This window comes from Grampus griseus (genome assembly GCF_964374135.1).
Source record: "Grampus griseus genome assembly, chromosome: 3".
Lineage (NCBI taxonomy): Eukaryota > Metazoa > Chordata > Mammalia > Artiodactyla > Delphinidae > Grampus > Grampus griseus.
Window position 1 is genome coordinate 144,391,501 of NC_139019.1, and position 19,886 is coordinate 144,411,386.

A 19,886-nucleotide genomic window follows, 5' to 3' on the forward strand; every position below is an offset into this window, starting at 1 on the left:
GCCGGGCAGGGTGGTATTTCATGCTGGCAGCCCCTTAATTCTTATGTGCGTGGAAGGCAACAGCGTTCGGCCTGGCCTGACGGGAAGCTTTGTATTTGACTGAAGCATGCTGAAAATATCAAAGTCCTGTGGAATAAAAATACAGCTCCTGGGCCCAATACTTCACCTATAACCTGAAAGTTTTATTGCATATGAAGACCCTCAAGCTGAAAGCCAAGCCACTGGGGGTGGGAGGAGTACTAAAGAGCAGGACCCTACAGGTGTGCGGGGAGCCACGGCTGTAATCAGGTAATAACCATGGATCTTACTTATTGAGCACTATGCTAGATGCTTTCCACACACACTGTCTGACTGACACGGTATAGCAGCACCACTTGTGAGGGAGGTTAGCCCCATTTTGTGGAGGAGGAGACTGAGGTTCAGAGTTAGGAACCTGCTGAGGAAGGTGAGAGAAGGAGAAATTTCTGTGACTGGTTTGGCACATATTAGGATGAACTCTGTGAGACGACTACTTTCAACCTTTCCTACCAACAAAAATGACAATTCCATAGGGTTCAACCTAACAGAATGCATTTTATGTATTAATTATTTATACAGTAATTACTTTAGCACATAATTTAATTAATTTATTATATACGTTATATCACACATAAATGTCCTATATTATTTACTGGTTATATAATGGTATCTATACATCACATCATATGCATAAGAGGCAGAGTGCTTAATGGTTGAGAACGTGGATTCCTGACTCGGACTACACCGGAAACTTGGCTCTGCCACTTACTAGCTTTGGGACATCAAATAAATAATGTAACCTCTCAGTGTCTTTGTTCTTCATCTACAGCATGAGCTAATAATAGTACCAACTCCACAGGACTCTTGTAAAAAAGTAAGAGAACACAGGCCACGCGCGAGAACGGTGCCTGGCACACAGTACTGATTAGCAGTCATCGTGCCTGCTTTTGTTCACCGGTGCCTTGCTACAGCCCTTGGCAATAGTCAATGCTACCTTGATTTCACAGAGACTTGTGCGGGTTTACACATCCTGCAAGAACGCATCAGCAATTCAAACGCAGGTCTTTCTGAGTCCCAAGCCCTGCTGTTCTTTCTAAGCTGTCGGCTTCTCCTGGTAGTCTCTCTGAGCCTTCATTTGCCATTTGGTGAAAGGAGAGGTTGGGTCAGCTGATGTTATGGTTCTTCCCAGCATCCTTGTGTATCAAAGCAACGGCAGCAAAGACAAACAAACAAACAAACCACGATCAAATGTTTTCAGTTCCACTGAATGCAGTCTCCTTAGCCACGTGGCTAGAAGCTTTCTGTATTTAGGGTTCCAATTTTTTTTCCTTTTCTGCTATTTCTTTCCAGAGTCCTCAGTACATTTCCTAATTAATCACTCCCACTTAATTTCCTAAAGCAATCACATCCTCCCCACAGGCAAGCAGCCTCGTCTCAGGCAGAAGCACACACACCAGCTGGTCCCACAGCTACGTGGGAGTGTGTGAGCCGCTTTTGGACACAGACCAAAGAGTGGCACAGACGCAGGAAAAACGCAGCTTGAGAGCTACACTCAGAGGACACTCTTCCCGTCCCAGTGACATGTGGGTTTCCTGGTGATCAAAAGGACACTGCGATTTGGTTCTCCAAGGAAACCCCAAGATGCAGAAGATCCGGCTGGAGCATCCCAGGATGCAGGGAGATTCTACCGGCGGCTACTTTGTGATTCCAGGCAGGGCAATGCTGGCGAGATAGGAAGGCTTAGATTCCGCTCTCAGCTTTTCCGCTTATTTGTTGTATGAATTTGGGCAAGAGCTTTCCTTTGGTTGAGCCTCAGTTTTCCCACCTTTAAAATGAGAACGGTAATATATGCCACACAGTGTGGTGTAGTGTAAGGAAAGAGCCACAAATGCGACAGCCTAGAGGAGCCTGGAAGCTGATATCAATGAGGGAAGTTGGGCTGAGCCAAAGAAAAATAACACGATGCCAAATGGCAGCTGACACACAGTCTCAGGGTTGGAGTCACAACAGGGAGTGGTGGGGACTGCGGTGCAATGGAGACATGCCTCATCTAAACACTAGTCAACCACTGCCACAGAGCCAAGCTGAACCCCTGTTGCCAAAATTTCCAATTTTTTTAAAAAAGAAGCCAGAAACGGATTTTTATATGAATTCACGAATCTTAAAATGTTGGCAAGAAACTGACACTAAAAAAAGCAAAAAACAGAAAAATACCAATATGTGAGTCAATACCATGTGAGCCAAGCACAACACTTTGGAGGGTAGTTTTGGCCCCCTGGCCACTGGTTTGCAAATTATCTCCATGTAAGTATTAATTGAGACAATGTAATAATGTATCAAGCACTTAGCTATGCACATAATACATAATAAACACTCGATAAATGGTAGCCGTGGTTATTATTATTATTATTGCAGTTAACGTCTCTGTAACTCAGAACCCGCATCTGTGACAATGGACATAAGGCTCATGGACGTCTGAGAAAATCCCTGAGGGTACTACAGAGGTTAACCATTGTGCATACATATTGATGCTGCTGTATTAATTGAAACGCACTTCGTTGAGATTAGATAGGACAGTGGTTCTCAACCAGAGGTGATTCTGTCCCCCAGGGGACATCTGGCGATGTCTGGAGACGTTTTTTTGGTTGTCAGACTAGGGAAGGGTGCTACTGGAATCTAGTGAGTAGGGGTCAGGGATGCTGCTAAATATTGTAAAATGAGTAGGACAGCCCACAACGACAATAAAACATCCCGCTGAAAATGTCAATAGTACTGAGGTAGAAAAACCCTGCGTAGACGGAAGTTTCCCTTTGCATCTCCTTTGTAGAGAAGACTTTATTAAGACAGAAGTGTGGACAGGTTCCTGCATGGCAAGATACAGGAAAGGCTACAGGGTACAGGGAAAGAGGGACGGCAGTTGGGAGAACAAGCAGATATACAGATAATGATCTCCTCTAAGAGTCCGAAAGCCCTGCTTTCACTCTGCTTCCTATAGAACTTTTTCATCATTGTCTTAACAACTGTCACGTCAACATATTTCCTTAAAAGATACTGCTGAAGCTGCACCAATTGGAAAGTAGGATCTGGGGAAACAGAGAACTTGAGAGAGAAGCTGCTTGAGGCAAGGTCACTCAGCAGGTTGCAGGGCAGACCTGGGAGAGAATCCTCTTGGGTCCTGGTCCAGGTCCCTCGGGAAGACATCACTCCATTTTGCTGTTGTCATAGTAATTATAAATCAATTCTGTCTACCCATTAAAGCAGTTATTCCATAGAATGCTCTCACAAAGCATTGTTGAACTCGCCCTAGCTATTTTATGAATGTAAAAGTAATCAGATTTTTGTATATTCTATAATTCCAGCTACATTTACCATCGGCCTTCACCTCAAATGGTAAAAATAATCTGGGTTTTATTACACCGTGGTTGTCATGCATTGCTATGACTGCTCCAAACAAAGAAAACTGCTAGAAGCAAAAGCAAGCAATTCTAGTTCACCTTAGGAGGGGAAGGGAAAGGAGAGTGACTTTTATCAATTCCTACATAATGCTAAGTGTTTTATATAACTTATTTAATAGTCTCTATAATTGGGAACTTTTCTTTAGATCAGTTTTCTCACACACTGCTGCACATCAGAAATACCTGGGAGCTTTACAAAATCACAACATCTGGGAAGCACCTCAAAATCATTAAATCAGAATCACTGGGGATGGGACCCAAGCATCAGTAATTTTTAAATCTCCCCAGGTGATTCCAACATGCAACCAAGTTTGAGAATCAGGATTTCAGGACTCATTATCATTATCTTACAATGATGCTGACATCCTAAGAGCAAAGTGAACCTGCCTAAGGGCACCCAGCTGGTGAATGGTAAAACTGTGATTCAGACTGGGGTCTGCCTTTCTCCAAATGCCAGGCATAATCTTTCTCATTATGCCACTTTCTCCCAGAAGTTTGCTATCTGTGGCTTTCTCAGTTAGAGTTATTTGGTTGTAAGTTTGTGAACTTGAGCAAACGGGAATTCACTAGAAGGCGATCAGGGTCTTCTGGATTCAATGGGAATCTTAAAAGCAGGTCTGGGAAAAAGGAAAGCAGGCACGTCTCGTCCCTGCACAAGTGCTTAGATGATCTGGCAAGCCATCATGTCCAGTCTCTTTGTCCCTCTGGTTCAGATTCCGGTTCCAGGGAGGAAGCACCAGACAGACCTGACTTGGGTCATGAGCTCATCCCTTGACTAGGAGAAGGCAAGGTCCCTGATTACAAATCCACCAGACTGTATCCTGTGAGTGCAAAAGACAATATTCCTCTAGGAAGCAAGACTGAATCCTGGGCAGCCACAACACAACACGTCTACCATGATGGAGGGAATGGAGGGACTTATGCAAGTAAGCAAGAAGACATAAGACAGTCTCACAGGTACACTATGAACTTCAAGTAGAACTCAGCAAAAACCCGGAAGCCTCTGTAATCAAAATCAATGAAACAGATAGGGTCATTCAGAAGAAAGTTGCCATCGGAAAAGTGGCCATGAATGGCCTCAAAATCATTTGCAAAATATTGTGAGTTTGTGCATTTTTCTAAGAACACGGTCAATTTATTTTATCGGATTATCTAGACTTTTTTTTTTAAAGGATTTTAGGAGATCTTAGGGAAGAAAAGGAGAAGTTCTTAACAGAGCTCAGGTCCCAGAAACTACCTGGAAAAATGAGACCTGGTGTCCTGGCCTGGCACCACACAGACAAGGCTGGTAGAGCTTTGCCAACTTTGACCCAGGAAAACAACACTTTTGAAAAAAAGCAAAAACAAAAACAGACACAGGTAAGAGTTAGCATGTTTGCCTGTAGTTACACAGTAGTAAGGAAGAGGATAGTCCCAAAGGAAAAAAGAAATCAAGGAGGCCGAGGGCGCTCTGGGGTCAAAAGCGAACAGGGGCCATTACAGTTCAATTGCAGATGTGTTCAAACAGAGCACTCTCCCAAGCTGGCTCCTTAACAAAGGGCCAGTTCTCTATCCTGTGAGGCTTTCTTCCCAGATCTAGGTATCTACAGACCCTAGTATGCAGGGACTTGAAAAATGAGGCTACTGTGTAATTAAATATATAATTACAATTAAATATTTAATTGTTCAATGCATAAATTCATGGATGAATCAATATACAAACAAGAGAACTATAATTGTTAACTGTGGTTACTCAGTATACAGGTACTATGTATTAAGTCCCTACTAAGAATCAGGGACTGAGCTATAGTAGTTTTAGATGACACATTACTTAACCTCACAATAACCCTAAAAGGTACTTACTATTATACTACACCCATTTTATAGACGAGGCTCCTAGGACTCCAAACAATGAAAGGACTGGTCTGTTGACACATGACAGTAAGCGATGGGATCTGAAACCAGATCTGTCAGCTTGAGCATCTGTGTGCTTGCCGCGGCTCCAGGATGCCTCACAATGTTCATGAGCATCAACTATGTGTTGGGCATTTTGCTAATTCTTACAACAATCCTTGAAATAGGTATTACTGTCTCTGTTTTTTTTTTAGATGAGGAAACGGAGTCTAGAAAGACAAGTAACTTGCCAAAGGGCACATTGTGAATACAGATTTTTTTAAATCCAAATCTCTCTGGCTTTAAAGCTCAGGGACTTTCCAGCAAACCTCCTGCCTATCTAATTCAATTTGATTTTTTTAAATGTGTTGACTTAGTTTGATTTTCACAAGCATTGTACAAAGCCCATAGAGAAACATAGCTCCTGCCCTCAAGAAGCTTTTGATCTAGTTAGGAGATTAGTTACACAGTATAAAAAATAACGATGATAATTACACGGCTGTAGAGTTTTTTAAACATGGCCACAAATTCTTTAGGACTTCTTCCTTGGAGAAGTGGTTCCTACACGTTAACCTGGACTAGCTTGTGTTGCTTAGAGCAATAGAATACAGCAGAAGGAATACTATGTTCCTTCTAAGACCAGTTCATAAAAAGCCAGGCGACTTCTGCGTTGTATACTGACACAACCATTCTTAGAGCTCTGAGCCTCCATGTAAGATGTTAGGTCACTCTAAGGCTGCCATGCTTCAAGGAAGCTCAAGCCACATAGAGACGTCACATGTGGGCACTCTGGTCAACACCCCCAATGGAGCCCAGCCTTCGAGTCAAACCACCTGGGTGCCAGACATATGAGTGAACAGCCTACAGATGATTCTAGGAGTCACCCATTCAAGTCTCCCCCAGTCATTCCCATTCTCTAGATGATGCCTCATACATCACGGAGCAGACACAAGCCACCCTACTGAACCGTGTCTTAAACCCTGACCCAAAGCATCATGGAGCATAATAAAATGGCCATTGCCCTACAACACTAAGTTCTGGGGTGGTTTGTTAATCAGTAATAGGTAATCAGAATAATGACTTTTTGAGTGGATATTTAATGCCAGGCACTGTCCTCTAAGCTTGACATGTATCACCTCATTTGATCCTCCAGCAGCCCAAGGAAGCAGGTGATTGTTAAAGAACATGCCCAGGATTGCTTTAACTAGTGATGGCATTCAAGCCCAGATCACACTAATTCCAGCATCAATACTGTAAACTGCTCTGCTATAGAGGAAGGGAAATTCTGTCTTTGCAGAAAGTCTACAAAGCCCAAATCCAATCAGTCTTAAGAAACATGCTATTTTTGAAACTAAACATCTTTTTCTTTCTTAATTTCAGAAGGCTTACTGTGGAACTGAGCTAATTATTTGAGCCTTAATCAAGGACCAGCCACTCCCTGAAGCAGCTGTCCTGGCCTCTCTACTGCCTCCAGAAAGTCCCTTGGGTTGGTTGGATATTGGCTCCAGTCTAAAGCCCAAATCCCAGCCCCTAGAAGTAAAGATGCATAGGGCTAACATGATCCTTGGAGATCGTCCAGTCTACTCCCTTCATCCCCTTATAAGACGAGGAAACTGAGGCCCAGAGAGATCAAGTGACTTGTCCAAGGTCACACGGTATGTCAGAGGTACAGCCAGGTCTCCAAATTCCCAGGCAAACATTCTTTCTACTACACCATGCTGCAGTTGCTAAAAATTCCCCAGAGCTGCCTCCCTCGGCCCTCCTCTTGACAAAGCTGTTTTCCCCGCCACACGCCCACACAACTACACACAGTCACATTTGGCAAAAGGTGCCCTCAGCCCCACTCTGCTCATGAAATGCTGTTTTGCAATGGGGCCTCTTTGTTCGTTAGCAACACAAAGAAAACTGTAGTGCAGTCTTCTCAGAAGGAGATGTTTCTTGTTTTAAAGACGGAAAGAGAGCTTCCTGGCTGAATATGGCTCGAATCAGCATGCAGCTCCAGTCGGGAAAGAACCCAGAGGAGATTTAGGTCTTTGCAAAATTTCTAGAACACACGAAGAGGGCACATGGCAGGAAGAAGCTTATGGGAAATGTTTCAGAAAGTATTAAAAGGTACGCCTAAACAGAGTAAACAGAGCAGATTGGTTACCATCTTGTGGTATGAAGTAATTAGAAGGGGGGGGCGGCACTAGAGTTGTTAAAAACTCTCATGAAGCGACTGGCCTTCCCATTTTGGATTTCTGCTCTAGTCCTGTTTCCCAGCTGTCTTTTTGATCAGGGATTTTCCCTTTCTAGACCGTAACCAAGCTACCTTGGTGCCTGGAGCCCTCAGGATAGGCTCTGAAATCCCAAGTCACCCATTTGGTGCCTTTCCTCTGGTTCCACATTATTCCTCATTGTTTGTACTAGATTTGGTCTCTCTTCCATCTCCCTAGTTTCCCTGATTGGCAGAGGCCTCCTTCAGCTCTGAGTGATTGTTATCGAGGCCCAAATGCTGTGATCAAGGATGAAATGAAAGCAGGACAAACTTCTCATGAGGGCAGCTCACGCCACAAAGCTGAGGTCCCCACCAATCACAGCTCTAAGACATGTCTCTGTCCAGGTGGGTTGAGAGCAGTGGGGAGTGGGTAGACCAGATGATCTCCAGAGATACTTCAAAAGCCTGAAACCCTCTTGGCTAGGGGAGGAAATGAGAGAGGGAGGGACAGAACCGAGTTCCATGGCAGAAATTCAGGACTTGTAAGCTGGCAGCAGATGGAAAGAAAAGTGCCAACTTCTAGCAGGAGGAGATGTAGTGCATGCATTTCTTAGGGCTACCGCAAGCCCCAGGTCCTCCCTTCCGGAGGATCAGGTGAAGGCCACCCAGGAGCCACCCTCCTACACCCATGCACAGCACACATCTCCAGGCACAAGACGAGATCTCCAAAAAGAAACTGGGCCAAATGAAAGTTCTCAGACCCCTCCCCTCAAAGTGATAGGTCTTCCCTATCACCTTCCCCACGCCTAGGCAAACCTGCCCAAACAGCCAATTTCCGTCCAAAGCCCCCCCACCTCATTTTCCCCTGGGAAATCTCCTACCTGCTTTGTTAAACCTAAGAGAGAAGAATGAGTGAGTGAGCACCACAGGGAAACAATGGCCAGTGGTCTGGTTACAGCTGGACTGGCCCAGGAGGGGCAGCTGGCCTCCCAAAGGAGGCCCTGTATCTCTTCATGGCCTCAAATACTGCTGCGCTGTGCGTCAGTGTTTATGAAATGCTTCTCAAATAAGGTCAGTGTTCTACGCAGAGTTAGGACTCTAATAAAATGCAGAACTTGTGCTGTTTGCCAGCCAGCTGCGGAGGCATACTGAAATTCTTTCTCGGATACAATTGTTCTCAGATTAATATTTTCCCCATGAGTTTTTTTTTTATTCTACTTGTACTATTTTTTTTTATGATGTGTGAGGTTTTCTACATATTTATACCCACTAAAAGGGATGAGTAGGGCTTGCTTTCATCAGTGGTTCCTGAGGGCTTGGTGTCCCATCCTTCATCTCCCGCAACACCCCATAAATGTCCTCTCTGAACCTAGCGTGGTGGCCTTCGCCTTGTCAGTCACTTGGTGGGAAAGGATAGCCCAGATTGATTTCCACATCATTTTGAGCTGTTCCAGTGATGAGGACGTTTCACTTGCCTTAGTCATCATTGAAGGCACTCAACAAATAGCTCCTTTAAATGACTGCATCCTTCACAGAGCCCCTCATTTGGTTCTACTTTCTTTTTTTCTTTTTTTAATAAATGTATTTTACTTTTGGCTGCGTTGGGTCTTCGTCGCTGCATGCGGGCTTTCTCTAGTTGCAGCTAGCGGGGGCTACTCTTCGTTGTGGTGTGTGGGCTTCTCACTGCGGTGGCTTCTCTTGTTGCGGAGCATGGGCTCTAGGCGTGCGGGCTTCAGTAGTGTGGCACGCGGGCTCAGTAGTTGTGGCTCGCGGGCTTAGTTGCTCCGCGGCACGTGGGATCTTCCCGGACCAGGGCTCGAACCCGTGTCCCCTGCACTGGCAGGCAGATTCTTAACCACTGCGCCACCAGGGAAGCCCCTGGTTCTACATTCTTGGAAACTGCCACTTATTAATTACTAAGGCAAAAAGTCCTCTCAACTCCACCCACTTGGATTGCCGACATTAGTGTGAGGCTATGTGTGCATTTGTAAAAGATGCATCTTGATAAATGAAAAGGAAAACCTCAATGAAAGTTCAAAAACATGGGTGACCCTGAGCAAGGCCTTTGAGTCTGCTGAGTTTCCTCACCTGTAAATATAAGATTCTAAGATGAACCCTGATCATCTTTCAGATGCAGGATTTAGATATTGTGGGTGGAATCAGTAAGGTATTCCCACGGCACTAGATTTAGGAGACATTTGCAGACATCTGATCTCAGTTAAACCTTGCATCAGATCTGTGAGAGAAGTGTTATTCCCACCATTCTAAAGGTTACAGATGAGATGATTAAGACTCAGAAAGATACTCCTATAAATTTCTGCAGTTAAAGAAAATGGATGGAACCCAGGATTCCACCTAGGTCTTTTTCCTCATTAAAGGTTATATCACACCATACTCTCCACTGGTTTCCCATTCAGACCCCTTCGAAACCCAACGTATAAAACACTTTCTACCTATGTTCTAGAGCTTGGCAGAGATGCAGAGGAGAAAAAGAATATCAGGAAAGTGCTAGATGGTCCAGAAACTTTTGTAACACATTTCTGAGCAGGACAGCTCTCCAATGAAATCATCATTGCTGAGCTTTTCAATCACAGAAGAATCTGCTCTATTCTCTGCTTGGGCTGCAGGGAGTTTAAGAGCATGTTGTATGTAATTCATCATTCACAGAGTCCAGCCCCAGAGGACCTCTACACACCACCCTGGGCATCATAAAAGGCTTCAGATGGCCATGAAGATGAACTCTGAAGCTGTTTTCCGGACACAGCCGTGGATTGGGAGTCTCCAGTCTCCAATGAAGATCCTACGAAAATCCAATCTCAGGAATTGAAGCTTAGATGGTCAAAGTCCAAATTCAGTACTAGGCAATGGAGAGCTACACAGAGGGCAGGATCGGGCAAGAAGCCAATCTGGAAGGGTCAAGGCAGGGGCCAGGAGCCGCTCAGGCTCCAGGAGAGATACACAAGATGCACAAGTCCATGGTCAAGCCCATAAGCCTCAGATTAGAAGAGGACCATGGACACACTATGCAGACAGACCCGAGCCAGGGTATACACTAATTGAGGGCAGGGGAGCAAAGAGTGGGTATGCTAGATAGCAGACAGTAACCAGGGAGGCTGAAAAACTCAAGAGGGAGTCAAGCTGGGTGGTTAAATGTGCTGGCAGACTTTCAGGAATGACAACGCACACTGCTGCCAAAGTGCAGAGTGAATCAGGGGTCAGGAACTCAGACTGGCATTTCGGACAAGAGAAGAGAAGTATGAGCCCACACAAGTAGTGATAAGACCGTGAAAAGTGAGGTCACATTTAGTCCAGCCAGGATGCATCTCATACGCATCCTGCACCAGCAGGACCCGACCTCAGGGTGGCAGGAGTCCAGAGATCATGGCGGAAAGAAGGCAAGTAGTACAACTAACTGAAAAGGAAGGCGATCCCTGGCAAAAGCTAGGCAGATACTCGTGGGGGAATATATCGGTCAAGAAGCCTCATCAGAACTGTTCCTGGAGAGTTTATCCCCTCAAATCCAAAATAAAAATTCATAATAATTAGCCACATAACTATGGTGATATTCTTCCTAAGACTGGATTCAGCCCTAAACTCCCCTGTTAGATAAAACTGCCTTAAGCGCAGCTCCTGTCATTTTAAATGGGGCTCAGGCCCTCTTAGGTTCCATGCAACCGTGAACTTCTGCGAATCTAAACCACGTTCCCACTTCTACCCATGGGAACGTTATTCACCCTCAAGCTCCAATTCGAATGTCACCTACTTCCCCAAGCTGGACAGGATGGCTCCTTTGCCAGGTGTCCAGAACATAGCCTTGGCACCCCTCTCAGGATGCCTTACATCAAACAGGTTCTCCCTGGTTCGACTGGATATCATTGTTGTTTTCTTTTTCTTCTGGTTGTTCTTTGAGAATTGGGTTTAGAAGACAGGTAAGGGCGGCTGACAACCTGGAGGAGGAATGACATGACCAGTGGTTGGAGCGCAGAGACCAGCCTGCCTGGATAAACTCTGGCTCCACTTCTCCCACCTGAGGAAGTTACTTCACCTCTCTGACTTTGTTTTCTTATCTGTAAAATGGGGACACAATGAGTTCCTGTCTCACATGATCGTCCGAAGATTGAGGCCATGCATATAAAGGGTGAGAAAAGCGCCAGGCGCAAAGAAGGGCTCCATAAATGGGAGCTGTCATGGTGGTGGTGACTGTTGTTGTTATTATTTACAAAGATGTCGGGAGTGCCTCAGCCCTCTCTGCTTCATCCTCCATCACATTCATTCCAAGCACTACTCAAGCAAATGAGCCCTGTGCCAGTGGGCGCCCCGGATGGTAAAGGAAATCACTTTGAGAAACTCAGGCTTCTCAGCTGAGCCATGCTGCTGAAAGAAGGGCCCAATTTCTCAGGCTCAAATATTTTACAGGAGAGAATAACACACATATACACATCAACACACACACACACACACACACACCCCCCACATCCCATGCTGATGGGGCTTCTGGCACCAGCCTGACAGAACAAGGATGAAGCAAACGTCATGAAGGAAAAGGCTACCAGAAACCAAGAGTTTCGAGAAAATGCAACAAACAGGGGAATTAAACATTAATAGGAAATCATTCCAGAGAAAATACGAACAGAACCCCAGGGAAAGAAGATGCTACAGGCTAATAAGACCTCAACATTTTTATCCACCCCAGCAGGAAAGAACAGGACAATGTATTTTTTGCAATCCACACCCCAGACCACAGAAAGACTTGGAAAAAAGCAGAGAGAACTCTTGTTGATTACACTGACAACCTGGATAAAGATCTGTAGGGCAAGCTCACTAAAACTGCAGAGGAAATGAGGAGAGGAGTGCTTATTATGCTAGAACGGAAAATCAAAATAAAAATGTTCCTGAAAAGCTGATGAAATGAAACTATTTGCCAAAATTTAATTAGGATAAATGCAAAGTGTTGCACTTAGACGCCAAAGGGTCAAGTGCACAAATCTGGGATGGGGGGAAAATAGGATCAACGGCAGGGAGGGTTGGGGAGACACTGGGGATGCAGTGAACAGCTGGGTCAAAATGAGCCAACGCAGGGGCGGTGGCTGTCCAAAGCGAAGAGGTCCCTTTAGCATGCACTGATAGAAGGTAAGATAACAAGAGAGTGCAAGGTCTCATCCCAACTAATAAAAGGCAAAGAGAATTGGAATCTATTTAGAGGAACATAACTAGGAATGGGGAGAGTGCCTGTCTCAAAGTCTAACACGCACAGAATAGTTGAGGTGATTATAAAAGTTTATGGAGAAAAGGGAAGACTTGGGTAAGTGGGTGGTGAGAAATGCAAGAGCAGTAAGACGTTTGAAATCCTATCATTTGGGAAAAGGATTCTGCTTGCTCTATGTAATAACAAGTAATGGGAGATAAGTTCAACCCCCAAACAAAGAAAAATTTCTTCTTAGAACTGCTTTTAAAAATAGAATAAATTGCCCTAGAAAGAACTGAGTGCCTCACCACTAAATGTAATCAAACCAAGGAGAATGACCACTTTCTCCAAAGTCGTGCTGGTGGAAGATCAACCTGTACGTGGTTGGAACTTGGACAAGAGGACCCCCTTCAATCTTGAAAATCCATATTTTTCCAAATCAGGTTTTATGTTGAGCATGCTATGGAAGGAAGACTACATTCAGCAAGAATTATGGTAATCAAAATGATAGGAATATTTATGGAGGATGCACTGTGATTCAGGTAGTCTATATATTCAATACTCACAGCATCCTATGAAGGGGTATTATGATTATTCCCATTTTATAAATGAGGAAACTGAGGTCACCCAGCTAGTTAAATGGTAAATTGAGGATTTTTAATCACACACACTCGTGACAATGTTTCCCAGGGAACGGCTATATCAAACGTGGTGCTAGCAACAGACCCACGGAGACCACAGAGAGTGGGAAGGAGAGCATAGCCTTTGGCAGACCAGCACTAGCAAGATACCAATCTAGGTCTCCAAGCAGAGGATTCTTATTATGAGCTCTTCCCACCTGAGTAAGATGGGTTTAAATTTAAGGCTGGAGAATCACGAACAATGGAGAGCCTTGAAAACGCAACACCAGAAACCACAGCCGGGCACCCTCTGATCTACTGTATCCAGAATGAGTGGTGGTTCAGAAAACCTCTCAGGAAAAACCATACCTTGTTCTTTTTTTGTCTTTGTTGTTTTGTTTTTCCAGCAGCTCTAAAAAGGGTTAAGACCACCTTACATAATGAGGGTGGAGCATGCTAGTAAATACAGCTGTTTCAAGTAAAAGCAGTAACAGAGGCAGACACGGGAAGTCAGTAAAAGGAGGTATTTAGGGAAAGACGGAAGGAATGAGCATTGAAAAAAAAAAAAGTCAGGGCCAAAAATTCCCCATGAAAATCTGACCCCCCAAAATAAATAAATAAAATGCATTCCTTATTTAAATATACCACAAAGCAGCATGCCCATGGAAAAGATATAAACCACTTCAACCGTAATCCCCGTTTTATGGAACAGAGGCCAACCTGGGCTTAGCCGGGGAGGAGAGGGAGGGAACCAGGCACAGGGAGACTGGGCAGAGCCTACGTGCAGGCGAGGAACTTGCCTCGACAGGCACACTTCAAGTGGCCATCTCCAAACTTCCAGCTGGATGGGGCCCGAGGTGAAGAAATGGAAGTAACAGCTGTGGTCACTATCATTAAGAGTTCGTGGAGGCCTACGTGCCAGGTACTGTGTTGAGCACTTCCTGTGCCTTATTTCATGTAATCGCCCCCCAGAGGACCATCTACTCTTCACCCTTTACAAGTAAGGAAGGGTAGGTGGAAAAGCAACGTACTGGGCCTTGTGCTGAGTGCATCACGTGGACTGCCTCGGGCCACATTCACAGCATGTCCGCAGGGCCAGAGGGATTACCATCCCCCTATTATAGGCATGGAAATATGGTACAAAGGGATTCAACAGACAGCAGCCCAGAGGAGCGGAGTGACCCGCCCCAGGTGCAACAGCAAAGATGTAACAAAGCCAGAATTTAAACCAGAGCTGTCTTATCTCCAGAGCCCAGGCCTGAACCAGAAGGCATGGGGCTCTGCAACCTTCTTGCACGTCCCACTCAGTGCAAAAGATCCCACCGCTCTCGGACCCACTGTTCTCACTTTCCAGGGGAGAAAGCACTCAGCGACAACAAACAGAACTGGGGAGAAACAAAATAACAATCAAAGTGGCAAAAATGCCCAAATAAACATGGCTCAGCTCATGGCAAAAGCAAAACTTAATAGTGAACCTACAAATACTTCGATTAATACAAGCAGAGCAGCAATCAAAGACCACAGAGAGTGCAGGATAATGCTGATGAGCTCCTGATTAGAAAGTCGCATGGTTTAGGTGTTCAGGATTTCCAGCTCTTTTCACGGGCATGTGCACAGTAGGAGTTTTGCAAGGTTGCTAAGCAACGTCTGGCAACCAGACTCCAGAGTGGATCGCTCATTATGAGTCCTTGGTAACTCTAGTAAGGCAGTCATTTTAGTTCATGAAAGACAAATTTTAGAAACCCTTAATAACTCATATAATAGGTTACTAATAAGTGGCCCTTAGCCATACATAAAAAATGCAGATCTATAACTGCCCAGCTTTCACTTGTAAGAACTAAAGACTCGTACTTTTGAGATTCATCATTCATTTATTCAACACATACTTGTTGAAAACGTACTATGTGCCAGGCGCTGTTCTATGCTATGGGGAAGAGGCCCCTGACAGTTCACCAGTGAACTACAGACTATACACCAAAAAACCACAGACTATACTAGCATTCTACTTTTAGGAAAATGAGGCCCAGAGAGGTAGAGCAATCTGTTCAGTGTTGCACAGCACACTGGAGGCGGATATGTTCAGCTGCTCACGTCCAGGCCAGTAGGCTCGGCGGGAGAACACTGCTTCCCGGAAAGGCCACGTCCCCATGGTTGGTCAAGAGAGGCCCCATGATCCTCTCATGGTCCGCTGAGCTAGCCCCGAGGGCTGGCAGTACCAGGATGCAGGGCTTGGCTGTTGAGCATCTTGGAAAGTCTCCCACTTGACCTCAGGACCTCTGTGGTCAAGTAAGGGAAAGCCTATGACACGGTGTTGGTTTTTATTGGACCCAACCACCGGCGAAGCTTGCCGTCATCTGGAGTGATGGAGAAAATTAAGTTACCACATTCTCACGTTTCAGCCTTTAGCCCGTATTCCTTCGCAAACAGGAAATGTTTATTTAAATACAGCAGTCTCCAGCATGTTCCAGAGCCAAGTGAAAAACCAAAGATGTCCACTCTTGCCCCGCTCCACTGTTCAGGCCACCACCTCGCTGCGGGTGAGAAGTAGGCCTCTGCCTGTCTTTAGGCAGGATGAGGCAAAGGGGCCCTGCGTGACAGTTCATTTTCATCTGTCTCCTCTTTTTCCAGGCCGAGATTGTGGTTGGAGAAGAATTACATCTGTGGGCTCCTTTTGTACTCCGAAGGGTAAACGCAACATCTGTTTACTCTGTGCTCCATGGTAAATGTTTTGTTTCAGGCACCACCATTCACTTCCTCTCCCCTTGTCCTCTCTCTTTGCTCCACGGATAATAAATTACACTGAATTCTCCTCTGCGTTTATTTAGCTTTCTTGTGGGTGTCACCTCCCCATTGAGGGGGAAAAAAAAAATGTCGGTAGTTTATAAACAACAGAGAGTTTCTCTGTGTGATGTGCTGACATTATGGAGAATATGCTAGAACACAGACCCCTAGCTCTGATACCAGCTTAATTATGAACAATTTAACAGGCCCCATTCCAGGCCTGAAGCAAAGTCCAAATGGTGACCACATTATCCCATTATCCTCATGGACGTTTGCTTTAATGGCGTGCCATGGGTGGACAAGGCCTCACAAGTCAACACTACCAGAGCAACAAACCCTCCCTCCCCACACACACACACCTCTTCATAAAAGCCTCTTCGGGAGACAGAACAGCAGGAACAGAGAAGGGAGAAAATGTTTCCTCTTTGTTATAAAACACAACATAAACATCTGAGATCAGAAAATGGATCTTAGGAAGGTCCCGAGCATCTGACGGCAGCGCTGACAAAACTTAGCCACATGAAAAAAATGAGCCCTGAGAAGTTTAAGGGCTCACTGAAGGAAAGTTCCTTCTTCCGTCGTTTGCTTACATTCTTTAAGTTGGATTGCTGGTTTTCTTCTGTATATGCCATGATTTTATACACAGTTACTGGAATGCAGTGGACGCTCAAGTCATGTTTGTTGAATGAATGAAGGGAGGAATGAATGAAAAATTCCTCACTAAAGAAATCCTTAGCATAGCTCAGAAATGCCACCGTCCCACAAGAGTTTGCAAAATTGTAATGTTACAGGTGAGTTGACTGAGACAGGGTGTGGGGTGATGAAGGAGTATTGGGACTCTTGGGAGGCCGCACATAATCCCTGCAGTAACTCTGACCCAGCCTGCTTGTACAGGCTGCCCCCTCTCCTGGGGAGGGAAGAGACTAGAATGAGAAGCCAGCCGCATCACCCCAACGCACCCCAACCAAAAAGACATCAGTGACCAGAACAAAGGCAGAGGAGACTCAGATATTCCAAAGCACCTCCTACTTCGCCAATGCCTGCCGGTGGCCATGGCAGCAGGGGGCCCATGGGAACGCCCAGGACTCTACCCGGTCTCTTCAATTATAGAGCAGATGGGCAGCCCCCAGCTGCCTGGGTCTCCTGGGAGAGGTAGCACGGTGGCATGCTGGCTGCAATGCTGTGCCTGCAGCTTTTGAAGACCTCCTACATGCTAGAAGGAGAGGGGCCCACTCTCCTTGGTGTCTCAAACATGCAACACGATTCTGAATATCAAAGAGAAGTAGACTCAAGACCCCAAAAGGAGAGCTAATGTCAAGGCAAGTCAAATGTTTGCAGGGTGTATCTGAAGCAGCAGCAACTGCTGCCTATTTTAAGACCCCAGCCCACAGAGAACCCTCCCAGGACCGTCTACTTATAGATCTTGGCCCAAGCTGAACCTTGTTCCAAGGATGTCCAGCAGCGTGGTAGGGGGTATGGACTTAGGAGCCAGACGTGCTCGAGTTCAGACACTTAACTAGCTACTACATGACCTTGAACAAATGACAAAAAGGCTTAACTGTAAAGTGGAATAATAAGCATTACCTTTGTAACTAATGATCATTGTAGAGATTCAGTAAGATAACACATGTAAACAAACTGAGGCACAGAAAGCATTCATTAAACATTAGCTACAGTTATTATTTCACTAACTCATGTGGCTGGCCCTGGTGTTGAGGAGGGAGAGGAATTTAGCTTATAAGTTACAGGTTTCCCAAAATACCACTAAAACAAGATTTTCGCTGGCATGGTAGACTATGATGTCTGAGTTAAGCTGTAGAAACCTGGATTCTGCCCTTTTATTGCCATCCCCTTGCTGTGTGACCTTAGGCAAGTCATTTCACATCTCCGAGCCTCGTTTTCTACACATATTCATGAAGGTTCAGCTCTAACCCTCAAGGACTGTTTGGTTCAACCCCACAGAATAATCACTGCACTTGAAAAAAATGTCTTGAGCCAAAGGAAAGCTCCAGGAAAAAGGCAGTTCTACTGAGTCTCCGCTCAGGGACACATAAAAAGTAAGCGGAAGAGAAGAGGAGTGACAGGAGGTGATTAACAGGAATAACACACTCTAGGACAATACATCTTAGTCTCTGGCCCACTCTCCTCCAGACGAAAGTCAAGAAGGCAGAATCTTGAAAACCCATGCACCTACTCTAAGACATGTGCAGAAGGGGGCAGCGGGAGAGCAAGGCATGCAGAAATCTACCAGCTAGAGCAAACCCTCACCCACTTCTGGGCTGTGTTCCCAGTCCAGTTCCAACCCCCTCTACCATTTCTCCCTCCTTCCCCACTCCCCAACTGCAGGCTAGGAAGAGCCCACCCCAGAGTCCAAGTTTTGAAATTGGTCCGAGGATCAAAATGGTAAACGTTTCCAAAACGTTGACATATGAAAAGTAAATATTTGGTTGCACAATTGGGGTTAAAACGAGGGTCAATCCACCCCACTCTCCAAGCGCCTCTCCTCTTGCTGCCAAGCCCAGGATCCGAGGCTGAGTGCGGTTTGTAAGATTATAGCGCTGGGTCTCATTTAAAGGGCTGTCAGCATTTCCATTCTCCGGCCCGTTTGGGGAGGCATTTATAACCGAGCCATAAAAAATTCACCGGGGCTGCAACTTGGCATCTCCGAGGCCGCGCTCCAGGCAGGGAGGGTTTTGCAAGCACCCACTCTGAATTGGTTCGGTTCCTCAGAAGTTAGACCTTCAGACACACTCTCAACTTTCCTCGCAAGGGCAGCCAGAGAGCGGCTGGCCCATTCTGATCTCCAAGCCGGTCACAGTTTCTCAGGCTCTCTCTCCTGTCTCCGTGCCCTGACGCCCCATCACCCTTCAGCTTTCTCCTTCGCCCCCTCTTTAATGAGCGCGGACCCCTTACCCTCACCCTACGACCTCCCTGTCTGCAGTGTCATCTCTCCTCGCCTCCTGCCAGCATTCTCCTTGGAAGCTGTCAGCTGGCCCTGCGTCTGGCACTCTCACCCCTGGAGAGACACTGCTCTTTGCTCATCACTGGGGTCCTCGAGACCTCTCTCCCCAGACCTGCCCAAAGCCACAGACCCCCAACTCAGAGAGTGAAGGACCCGATGCAGAAGAGGGTGAAGGCAGAGAATGCAACTAGCGCGGCCAAGGAGAAGGAAGGATCTGGCGCCGGGGGGGGGGGCCCTCTGTGGGACCCAGGTGGGTGGCCCGGGTGAGGCAGGGCGGGGCGGGGGTACTCACAGGCGCTCGGCGTTGCGGGGGATGCCCCGGGGAACCGCCCGGAGGCCCAGCCCGTGGCAGTCCACGCTGGCGGCTGAGCAGGTACACTTGGTGGGGCAGGCGGCAGCGGGGGGGCCGCTCAGAACACTCGCCAGCGCGAAGGCCAGCACCAGGCGGGCGCGCACCGCGGCGCCTTCCTCCGTCCGCCCGGGGGCCATAGTGTGCAGGGGCCCGCGCCCGGAGGAGGTTGCCTCGGCGGGGCAAGACGCGTGGAGCCCACGGAGGTGCGCTGGGAGCACGGGCGGCCTGGGGAGCGAGCGGCTGAGTTGGCGCGGAGGAGGAGCGAGCTCGGCGCTCAGGCGCACGGGGCGCGGGCGGAGCGGGGCGCGCCGGGCGGCGGCGGCGGCAGCAGCAGCTCCATCGGCGGGGCCGGCGCTGCCCCGCTGCGCATCGCTCGGAGTGCCCAGGTGCCGAGCGCCCCCTGGCCCCGCTGGCCCGCGGCCCGGGGCGCGGGCCGGGTTGGGG

At 46.7% G+C, this 19,886-nt stretch overlaps 1 protein-coding gene across 1 annotated transcript in view; it reads right to left on the bottom strand.

Moving 5' to 3' along the window:
* The window catches only part of SLIT3 (slit guidance ligand 3), a 598,723-nt gene extending 579,129 nt beyond the window's left edge, over nucleotides 1-19,594 (bottom strand). Inside the window, exon 1 of the mRNA XM_082650871.1 lies at nucleotides 19,383-19,594. Coding sequence (XP_082506997.1) covers nucleotides 19,383-19,579 — 197 coding nt within the window. The 5' untranslated portion in view covers nucleotides 19,580-19,594. The remainder of the gene's footprint in view (nucleotides 1-19,382) is intronic.
* Nucleotides 19,595-19,886: the final 292 nt, after the last annotated feature.